General features: G+C 43.5%; 2 protein-coding genes and 2 long non-coding RNA genes across 6 annotated transcripts in view; 1 reads left to right on the plus strand and 3 right to left on the minus strand.

The window, feature by feature from the left end:
• Positions 1-392: 392 nt before the first annotated feature.
• On the plus strand, positions 393-5637 carry man2a1 (mannosidase, alpha, class 2A, member 1). 3 transcript variants are annotated; one of them, XM_050051662.1, is made up of 8 exons: positions 393-531; positions 626-759; positions 891-1032; positions 1314-1454; positions 2444-2577; positions 2877-3071; positions 3358-3468; positions 4473-5637. In XM_050051662.1, the coding sequence occupies exons 2-8, from the start codon at positions 697-699 to the stop codon at positions 4641-4643; spliced, it is 957 nt and encodes a 318-aa protein (XP_049907619.1). In that variant the 5' UTR covers positions 393-531; positions 626-696; the 3' UTR covers positions 4644-5637. The 3 variants fall into 3 exon arrangements, with proteins under 3 accessions (XP_049907619.1, XP_049907620.1, XP_049907621.1); XM_050051663.1 differs by lacking the exon at positions 1314-1454 and having other exon boundaries at positions 396-531; XM_050051664.1 differs by lacking the exons at positions 393-531; positions 626-759; positions 891-1032 and having other exon boundaries at positions 1043-1329; positions 1374-1454.
• Positions 4861-8826, minus strand: LOC126394682 (uncharacterized). Its single transcript, XR_007570384.1, has 2 exons — positions 8723-8826; positions 4861-6646 (listed from the first exon to the last, which is right to left on the minus strand). It is a non-coding gene; the product is annotated as an uncharacterized LOC126394682 (long non-coding RNA).
• On the minus strand, positions 8827-10093 carry LOC126394683 (uncharacterized). The gene is made up of 4 exons (XR_007570385.1): positions 9739-10093; positions 9526-9658; positions 9380-9437; positions 8827-8863 (listed from the first exon to the last, which is right to left on the minus strand). It is a non-coding gene; the product is annotated as an uncharacterized LOC126394683 (long non-coding RNA).
• A 253-nt stretch (positions 10094-10346) lies between these two features.
• LOC126394930 (uncharacterized) overlaps positions 10347-10813 on the minus strand; it is an 11111-nt gene continuing 10644 nt past the window's right edge. Inside the window, exon 3 of the mRNA XM_050052071.1 lies at positions 10347-10427. Within this exon, the coding sequence (XP_049908028.1) occupies positions 10347-10427 (81 nt within the window). The remainder of the gene's footprint in view (positions 10428-10813) is intronic.

Consider the following 10813-nt stretch of genomic DNA (forward strand, 5'->3'; position numbering starts at 1 on the left):
ACTATAAGTATATTTAGGACCAGATCCACAACCAGAACTATAAGGACATTTAGAACCAGAACTATAAGTACATTTAGACCCAGAACTATAAGTACATTTAGAACCAGATCCACAACCAGAACTTTAAGGACATTTAGAACCAGATCCACAGCCTGAATTATAAGGACATTTAGAACCAGAGCTATAAGCACATTTAGAACCAGATCACAACCAGAACTATAAGTATATTTAGAACCAGATCCACAACCAGAACTATAAGTACATTTAGAACCAGATCCACAACCAGAACTATAAGCACATTTATAACCAGATCCTCAACCAGAACTATAAGTACATTTAGAACCAGAACCAGATCCACAATCACAAGCAGATTCACATCAGGACTAAATGTCTAAAACCACCCCCCCACCCCCCAGCTCTACTCGTCCTCAGAGCCACCCCTGGTTCGGGTGTCCAGAGGTCCAGTCTTCTCTGACATCACTTCCTGTTTCCGACACTTCACACACACGCTCCGACTGTACCACCTGGACGGTAACAGCATTCAAACACCTCATTAATTATTCAGCTCTTATTTTATTTATGTCATTAATTGCACTGAATGACTTCCTGTCTGGGTCCACCCCAGGGCATGCTGGGAGATCCCTGGAGATTTCCAACAAGGTAGACATCAGGTCAGAGGTCAACCGTGAGCTTGTCATGAGGCTCATCAGCAACGTCGCCAGCAGCAACCGTTTCTTCACTGACCTCAACAGTTTCCAGGTTCATTCACTGTTCGTCAGCTCTTATTGTTACCATCCATGATGTCACACTGCTCAGTGATGTCATGCTGCTTGATGATGTCACGCAGGTCAGTGATGTGGTTTATTGATTAATTATTGATGGTGGTGCAGATGCAGCAGCGTCGGACCCTGTCGAAGCTCCCCCTGCAGGCCAACTTTTACCCGATGAGCTCCGCGGCGTTCCTGCAGGATTCAACGTCTCGTCTGTCTCTGCTGTCGGCTCAGAGTCAGGCTGTCGCGTCTCTTAGACCAGGTGAGTCTTTGTCCACCTGGAAGTCTGTTCATTCTTCTGAAGTTTGACATGATTGTGTGAGGATTGATTTTAGGTATCGTTGATAATTCTGGTAACTCAGTTAACAGCAGCACGAGGGTGAAGTGGTTAGCATTGTCGCCTCGCAGCCGGGGGGGGCTCTCTGTGCGTAGTTTGCATGTTCTCCCCGTGTCAGCGTGGGTTTCCTCCAGCTGCTCCGACATGTTGTCCCCGTGTCAGCGTGGGTTTTCTCCAGGTGCTCTGACATGTTCTCCCCGTGTCAGCGTGGGTTTCCTCCAGGTGCTCTGACATGTTCTCCCTGTGTCAGCGTGCGTTTCCTCCAGGTGCTCCGACATGTTCTCCCTGTGTCAGCGTGGGTTTCCTCCAGGTGCTCCAGCTTCCTCCCACAGTCCAAAGACATGCAGGTTAATTGGTGACTCTAAATTGTTCGTAGGTGTGAATGTGAGTGTGAATGGTTGTCTGTCTCTATGTGTCAGTCCTGTGATAGTCTGGTGACCTGTCCACGTGAACCCTGCCTCTCACCCAGTGTCAGCCGGGATAGACTCTGCCTCCTGTGACCCGTAACAAGATATGTTGTTATGGAAAATGAATGGATGATACTTCTGGTAATTCAGGTAACCAACACTTCCTGCCCCAAGTTCAAAATATGAACGCTTCGACTTCCTGCGTGTCACCTACAAGTTTATCTTGATGAGCTGTGGCCTGCTGGCGAGCCTCACAACGCCATCTAGTGGGCTGCAGAGGTACTGATGAGAGTTACATTGAATTGTTTTTTTGTTTTGTTTTTTAATTTTTGAAGTAAATTATTTTTGTATGTAAAATGTTCTCAAAAATTCACATTAGTGAAAAACGTCAAATTAAATTGAACAATTTCAGGGACCAGTTGTGAGCAGTGGTTATTTTGTTTACACAAATTATGATGAAGATGTTTGTCAACAACCTTTTTTTTATGAGGAAGACGAGACGTTGACATGTGTTTGTGTTTCTTTTTCATTGACGAGACCAAAGGGTCAGTGGTGTCTGACAGTCAGACGGAGACAAGAAGAGAACAGAAGGATAAAAAAGGATTCTTTGAAAAGTTTTACTGTCACATGTCTGTCTGACACTCAGAAACATCTCGTCATGTTCTCAGTTTTGAAGATCTATATTTAGCTCGTCAGCGTCTCTTCATCACGAAAAAAAGTCGCTGATGAACCTTTTTTGTTTTTGTTAATGAAATTTCTCCACAGTCTGACCTCTGACCTGTGACAACTGGTGACCTGTGACCTCTGACGACCTGTGACCTCTGATGACTTGTGACAACCGATGACCTGTGAACTGTGACAACTGGTTACCTGTGACCTTTGATGACCTCTGATGACTTGTGACCTCTGACGACCTGTGACTTGTGCAGGTGAGCTGGAGGTGGTGTTGGACCGGCGGCTGCAGCAGGACGATAACCGTGGCCTCGGTCAGGGCGTCACTGACAACAAGCTGACAGCAAGTCTCTACAACCTGCTGCTGGAGGACAGGAGGGGCGGGCCTCAGGTGAGGGGGCGGGGCACAACCTGCCCCTGTGATGACATCATAGTGAATGAATCAATTAGTCAGCTGCTGACACGTCTCACGTTATGATTATCTTGACTCTGATTGGCTCTCAACAATCACCTGGGATTTAATTCTTCTGTTTATGTTTTTATTTATTTTATATTTTACTTTTTTATTATTTAATTACATTTGTTCTCTCGTTTTTCGTTTTTTTTGTTCATGTTATTTTTTTGTTATTGTCTTGTTTCCGTGACAGGAAGTGGGATTATTTTTTTGTTATTGTCTTGTTTCCGTGACAGGAAGTGGGAGGAGCCTCAGTTGAACATCTGTCACTGCTCGCCCACCTGACCTCGCTCTCCCTCAGCCACCCACCAATCACCATGGTTGCCCCTAGCAACAGTCAGGTGCCAAAGCTCCGCCCCTTCCTGCCACTCCGCTCATCGCTGCCGTGTGACGTTCACCTGCTGAACCTGAGGACGCTGGAGGACTCGCAGGTAACACCTGGAACAGCTGCGCACAATCAAAACAATTATCACAACACACAAAGAAACAAACAATAAACAAACAATAAACTTTTCCAGTAATTTTACTGTTTCATTGTTTGGATTTGAAATAAAATAAAAGTTGTGATTTATTTGCGTCGGCTCCATGTTATGTATTTATTTCACATCATCACACCGGACAGTGATCACACAACACAACTCCAACATGTTTGTTTTTAACTCTGAAAACATCAACAATGAAAACAAATAAATGTTTATTTGTGTTTGTGGTCAACAGGAAGCAGAAAGTCCGTCACAGGAAGTGGCCCTCCTCCTCCACAGGAAGGGCTTTGATTGTAGCTCCACCCCTGAGCCGCCACTGCAGTGCACGTGGAGTGTGCACGAGGAGGTGTGTGCGCGCACACACACACACACACACACACACACACACACACACACACACACTTACTTTTGTGTAGTTTTTTTAAATTCAGCACATTTTAAGCACCCACATATATCACATATTACACATCCTGGATTTACATTATCATCACAGCACATTTTATGCATTGTCCTTTGATTCTTTTCTTTATAACATCAGAGACACTGAACACATCAGAGAGACAGCGGTTTGTCGGCCCGTAAGAAAAGTGTCTCTGGCTCTGAAAACACTTTGGACCCTTGTTGTGGTTTTCCCTGGACATAAATCACAATCCATTATTAAAGTAATTACCACGGAGGCTCGGTGGCTCAGTGGATGGAGTGGACGCCCCGTGATCAGACGCAGCGGCCGCGGGTTCAAACCCAGCCTGCTGTCCTGTGCTACATGTCGTTCCCTCTCTCCCCATAACGTTATGCTGTCCTGACATTAAAGGCAACAAAAGCCCAAAAATAATGTTTAAAAAAAGAACTGCAGGTTTGTCAGTGTTGATGAGAAATGAATCTACGTGGATACATGATGCAGTGATTCATGAATACTTTTCATATATTCAAAGACTCCGCGGTGTAACTGGCTCACTGATGGGACTCAACATCCCATAATAGCTCCATGTGAGAATAAAGGAGATTACATGAAGTCATTTCACAGCAGTTAAATGAACCTCAGCCTAATATTGACAGAATGAAGTCAGTAGAAACAAAACTTTTACCAGTCTGTTTAATATCTGTGTGTCTGATGTTGAGTTTGTGCCCAGTGTGTTTGGGCTCCATCACATTACTCTACTGATGATGTCTTTCAGTGCTCGTCGTGAACGCGCCTCTCTCAGGCTGGTTGAACTGATTCTGATCAGCTGTTCTGTTTCTCAGCTCAGGCTCAGTCAGCTCAGAGATCAGGCTCAGGCTCAGAGTTTGTTGAGCCTGAGCCTGAAATAAGGCCCAGGTCTCTGAGCCGTTTTCCTGTTTCTTTTTCTGCAGGTGAATCTGGACGATCTTTTCTCTCCTCTTCAGTTTGGTTCCGTCCGCCGGTCGGGTCTCACTCTGCTGCGAGAAGATGATGAACCTGAATCCGCCCGGCAACAGCAGCCGCCACACATCACTCACCTTCGACCAATGGAAATCAGCGCTTTCCGCGTGGAGCTCAACTGAAAAGTTCAAATTCAACCTGAGAACTGTTCCAGTGTTGGATCTGTGACACCACGAGCCGCCAATCAGAAACTACATACAGGAAGTGTGATGTCAAATATAAGGCAGATCGTTGGATCAACATTAAAATCTCACCAAAATAAATCAAACAGAACTTCAAAATAAAACTAAAAATTGAAACTAAAAGTCAGTTTGAAATGAAAACAAAAAAATCCAATCAGCTGTGAAGCTCTGCAGAGACGAGAAGTTCAAGATGAAAATATACAGATGGACACGGTGCCGGCATCACTGCGGGAAAAAAACAAAACACAAAAATCAAATCTTTAAAATGATAAAACAAAAACTAAGTGTCTGAATGAAGCAGTTTAATCTTCTCTGTGATTGGTCGGTCAGATCGACACATTAAAGGTCAACAAAATGTGACAATATTTACAATATGAAAATATTCTTCTGTAAGCTAAAGGGTCAATGTGAAGGTCAAAGGTCAAATGTGAAGGTCAAAGATAGAAATACATGTTTGATTTGAATGAAGAGAGGAACACTGAAATTTAACTTACGTTACTACAGCAACAAAAAGGGACCGAGTCACTGAATGTTTTTAAATGTGTGTGTTTGTTTGTTTGTTTGTTTGTGTTTGTTTGTTTGTTTGTTTCAGAAGAGCGTGGAATTATGGGTAACACTGATGTTCAAACACGCTGTTTAAATGTTTAAATGTTCAAACACGCTGTTTAAATGATTTTTTTGTTTAAATTTTCTGAATTTGCTGTGAAAAGTTGGGAAACTATGAAATCTACTGGATATATTATTATTATTATTATTATTTTAATTCTGAAATTTTGTATTTTCTGTGAACAGATTTTTTGATGAAACATATGAAGTATTTAAAATTTAAAATTATTTTTGGAAAAGGTTTCCTTTTTATTTCCGTGAATGTTTGTAGTTTGTTTTTGGGGCAGATTTAAAGTTTTAATACAAAATAAATTATTGTTTAATTTTCTGTCTGGTTTTTGTTTTATACAGTCGAGAGCGTCTTTGTGACGTCGGAGCAGACGTCGCTTTGGTCCAATCAGTGCTCACAAATAAATAAAAACAACTATTCAACAGTACGATGTGTAAAACATCGGGTATAAAAGAAACGACACGTGAGAGATGAAAAGAAAAAACTAAAGTAAATAACTTATTGACTGATATGTGTTTAGGATTCTTTAAAAAACAAAAACAACAAACAAACAAAAACAGTTCATTTCATCAGATATTTTTTGTAATATTCTAAAAGTTGATTTTTCTGGTTGTTCATAAGAACAAAACATTTTCAGTGGACAGACGATGGGCGGCGGCTCTGAAATAAAGTCAACAGAAACGTGTCACTGACATCGCCACAGTCACAGATTCTCCGTCCGAACCATTGCTGGTTACGAGTCTGTAACCGTGTCTCAGTTCAGGCGCTGCAGCCTCTGAAGGACGCGGCCTTCACGGTCGATGGTGGCCGCGTCCTCTGAAGACGCACCAGTCAAACTGAAGGGTCTCCGAAATGGGACGGTCTGCTCTGTGGAGCATTTCCTGGTTGCATCATCAGTTGTTCTCGCCCCTACGACCTGTTGGCAGTCCTGTTACCTAGCAACCAGCTGTGCATGAGGAAAGGAGGAGTAAGCTAGCGCTGAATCATGGACCCACAGGTTGGTATTAAATATGATGAAGATGATTCACCGCCGTCTGATGTATTTCAGGCTGACGCAGCGTTTTCAGGTAAACATATTAAATTCAGATTGTTTGAGCTGTGAGCTTTTAGCTAACGTAACGTTAGCAACAGTTAATGGTCAGCCAGTTAACTGCACTTAATATATAATGGTCACTGGTGTGCAATGCATCTTGGGATAGGCTGGGCCACGAAGGATTCATCTGTTACATCCTCCAGAGTCTGGGACACAAGGCTGCATCTGAAGGAGCCTTCGACGTGGGATGGCCTCGGTGTCGGTCTTCAGACGCAGGCGTCAAAGGCTGCAGCCCTGAAGTGAGACACCACAAATGACCTCTGCTCAGAGACAGGAAGTGACATCACTGAGATTAAAAAACATAACGATGATAAACACGTTTAAAGTGTTTCAGAGGATCTGATGATGTCATGACGCTGTGTGGGCGGGACCTCAGCATCATACAGGAGGGTCATGTGTCATCTGTGGAACATATCAAACTTTATTAAAGTTCTTCACATGTGGATCATTAAAACAGACGAGACTCAAAGACGTCACTGACTCGGCCGACCTGATTGGTCCACGGCCTCGGGGCCCTGACAGCAGACACTCTGTCCTCTTTAGGGTTCAGCCTGTGGGACAGACAGACAGACGACCTCAGGACGTCCTGCCGTGTTCGCACTCACAGCTCAGAGTGTTTGTGGGACAGAAGTCATCGGTGACATCTGTTCTGAGGTGGCGTGAAGAGGTGTGATGTCATCACGTCTCTAACAGCTGGATTCAGAACAGATGTGGTTCAGACGCCGCAGCAGCTGTGACACTGTCTCTGTGTGTCTCTGCAAGGGTTCGTATTTGTGATGATGCAGGCTGCTGTGACGAGCTGCAACAGGTCCTTTCTGATTGGTTGACAGACATCACGATACAGTGCTGCTGCTGATTGGCTGCTGTGGTCACATGATTTCAGAGAAAGTGAAACTTAACTGGACAGACTGAGCTCAGAGCTGCTGTGACTGCTGACGCCTCAACAGGTAAGAGTCATCATCATCATCATCATCACCACCACCACAGGTCTTCATCTTCCTCACACACCAGAGCCCTTGAATAGAGAGTCGCGTCATCTCCGTTCACTCCAATGGACCCTTTGTTTCACAGTGATGGGGGAGCCTCTCAATAGTTCCTGGAAGTAAGCGGCACTTCCAGGCTGTGCTAACCATGCACAGCCTGTTAGTTTTAAATTGTCTAAACCATTTTATCTAACAATGTGAAGTTAGAGTGCTTCCAGTCCTGATTTTTTGCGAGCCAGTCTGAGTTAGATATTAGCTCAGTTAAATATGACGTTGCTGCCTCAGAGCCGGCTCTAGCCACTTTGGTGCCCTCGGCAGGATTAGGGTTCGGCGGGTTCGTTTTTTTTTTTGCATGTCCTGTAGACAACTTGAATAAATAATGATAGTTGCTCTATACTTTGATTATATTTTGAGTTAGGCCATATTTCCTCTGTAAATTGTATTTGTCTTCAAATATATTTTATTGTGCTACTGTGACGCCCCTCCCACTGTCTTTGAGAATGTTTCAGCCAGTCCCATCAGGCAGCTGGCTGACATGGGAGGGTCGTTACCATGATTAGGCTCACCTGGGCTTCCAAGCTATAAAAGCTGCCTAATCTGTTCACTGTGGCTGCGGTTGGAAAGTCTTTTTTGCTTAGGAAGGTTCCTAGCTGAGTGAAATGACCCGGAAGTATTTTAGTGGCCACCATGATAAGAGCTGTTGGAATTCTCTAAACACTAAGGAAAGGAGGTTCAATGCTTCCTTTCAGATCTCCTTTAGCATAGGATACATCAGACCTTCCTAAGTGATAGGAAAGGAGATAATTCCATCCCACAAGTCATTGCTGCAGCAATATTTACGCACCATTCACAAACTCAAATGATTAGGAAAGAAAAAGCTCAACATGACTGAGAAAGGAAGGAGATCACCATCTAAGTTACTGCTGTTTATGAAGCATTATACATCTCATGCCATAACTTGTTCATATTTTTTCAACTTTCAACATTATGTTAAACTTAAATGTGAACTATGAACGTTTCAGTACTGTTGGTGTACCCTCCGTCCACAGCTTTGTTTAACTTGTTTTATAACAGCATAAACAAATATACAAATATACAATGCATCATTTTAATTTTCCGATTTTCGTGTGAATGAGAAAAAAACGGAAACAGGAGCAGAGACGTGCGTTTCAAGTCCAATGTGCAAAAAAAGGTATTAATTAAGAAAACAATTAATTTAACTGTTATATCCTGTTAAAAAGGAAGAGACCGTTATTTAAAAAAAAATATTTTCTTTATTACAAAATAGACGTTAAAAATCCTAAATTGACTACGGGAAGTTCATTACCAGCACAGGGGGGAAGGGTGCCCAGGAAACCACAGATTGGGGGAAGTGAGTGGAGAGGGAAGGGTGCTTCACCACCACCACCTGTGTGTCATGCGACGTAACACCTTCACCACCACCACCTGTGTGTCATGCGACGTAACACTGCAAGACAAAAACACACATGATTAGCACAACAAAATGGCATGCAGTAACAATGGTCACTGTTAGAAAGATGGCACACGGGTTAGAGGCACAATGGAAGGCATGCAAGACGAGTTGAAGGAAGAGGTGAGCCCTCCACCCAATCACCCACCACCCGTGGGTTACCTAGCAACCCAAACAGCCTACTACTAGCAAGAAACCCCCGATTTCAAGAATGGCACTAGACAGTTGGTTTGGCAAATGTTGAAACAGACTCAGGCCACTGTTACCATAACACAGAACTAACAACTTAACTAACCCAATAAGACCCAAAAGAAATGATTAAAAACAATAAAACCAAATGCAAATTACAGAAAATAAACACTGGTGATCCGAGACAAAGTATACAATAAATAACTAGGGGACAAAACAGCAGTGTCAGAGCTCCTGCTAATAAAAGTAAAACAAAGAGCAACATTAGCTTCAGGTCTGTACGACTGTAAGCAAGGTAGGCTCCTAGGAGCTATACTGCATTACCTCAGACAAATAACATGGAGCTAACTCATCCGCAAGCCATCGTCATGTTACCCTGCTCCTATGAGGAGAAGCGCACGTCAGTGTTTTGATATAGCGTACACTATAATATGTATGTGAATTTAAGTTGGCGTCTATGAAGGGCATACCTTTAAACATCCAGTTACATGTGATCGTCAGGGCCCATACACACGCCACACTTGTCGGCCTACACGTGTGTTGTACAACTGTGAGGGAGGCCAACACAAACCCCGACCCGCTTGCGTATACCCGTCACAGCACCTGCAGAGAGGCCAGCGAAATCCTAATAAATCTACATGCGTAACTACATCTACACAGAACCGAGGAAAAAAGAAACATACCTTAGTCTGATATAAACCCTTCAACAGCGGTAACGAAAACAGGAAACAGGAGACAGAAGACAGGAGACAGGAGGCAGCGAGGCAGCGAGGCAGCGCTCACCTAGCTAGCTATGACTCCTTTTAAGGGGAGGCTAGATTGGAAACAGCTGATGTCTGTTTACTTCCTGTCTAAGGTTACGGGGTGGGACAAACAGAAAAAGCGCCACTCACTACAACTGTAACGTTAAAAGATATCTGCCTGAGGTTATTAAATACCTGCAGCGAGCACCCCACCCCGCAGCAGAAACAATAAACGCGTTTCCCCATAAAGAGAGATGCTGTGTGCATTTGCGCATGAGGCACAGCAGCATCACTTTTATTATTAATATTATTATTATTTATTATTTGCCTGTCTATCAATGCAGTAGGCAGTGGTCGAATTGAGGGGGGATGCCAGCCCCTTTGTTAGAAAATTGACCAAAAAGCATCCCCCTTGTTTAAGTAGAATCTGTGTGCAGGCACGGACGTAATTTGAGGGGGGGACACAGGGGACATGTCCGCGCACTTCCCATATCTGTGCCCTCTGTCCCCCGCACTTTTTACAGCCGTTACCACCGTACAATTCGTTTTTAACATGTGGTAAGGCGTTTTTCCGAGCCGTCTTTAAACGCACCATGAGTAGACGGCGCCAGGCCGCATACACATGTTGTCTGTTGTGATCAGAATCAATCCACAGACAAGATGTGTGCTGCTGGACAGTGCAGTAAACCGGCCAGCAAGAAGCAAAAACCTTGCACAGTTTCTTCCAAACAAACCGTGTAAGCTGAGTGATGCTGTTGCATGTAGATAATGTTAGCTAAATGATGACTAATTAATAGATGCCAATATATCCAGTTTAGCTAGTTAACAAGAACACTAATGTTATTGTTACCTATGTTAAATCACTTACTAGCTAGTTTCATGCTAGGAATAAACCCACTCCTCCTTAATAAGAACTTGTGCTCACTGTTGCTTTGCACATATTTGTTTAATCTTTATTGCCACAATATAAAGAGCAGGGTCAGGGAGGAGACAGTGGACCAGAGGCCAGCAAGGA

Source organism: Epinephelus moara, chromosome 8 (genome assembly GCF_006386435.1).
Source record: "Epinephelus moara isolate mb chromosome 8, YSFRI_EMoa_1.0, whole genome shotgun sequence".
NCBI lineage: Eukaryota > Metazoa > Chordata > Actinopteri > Perciformes > Serranidae > Epinephelus > Epinephelus moara.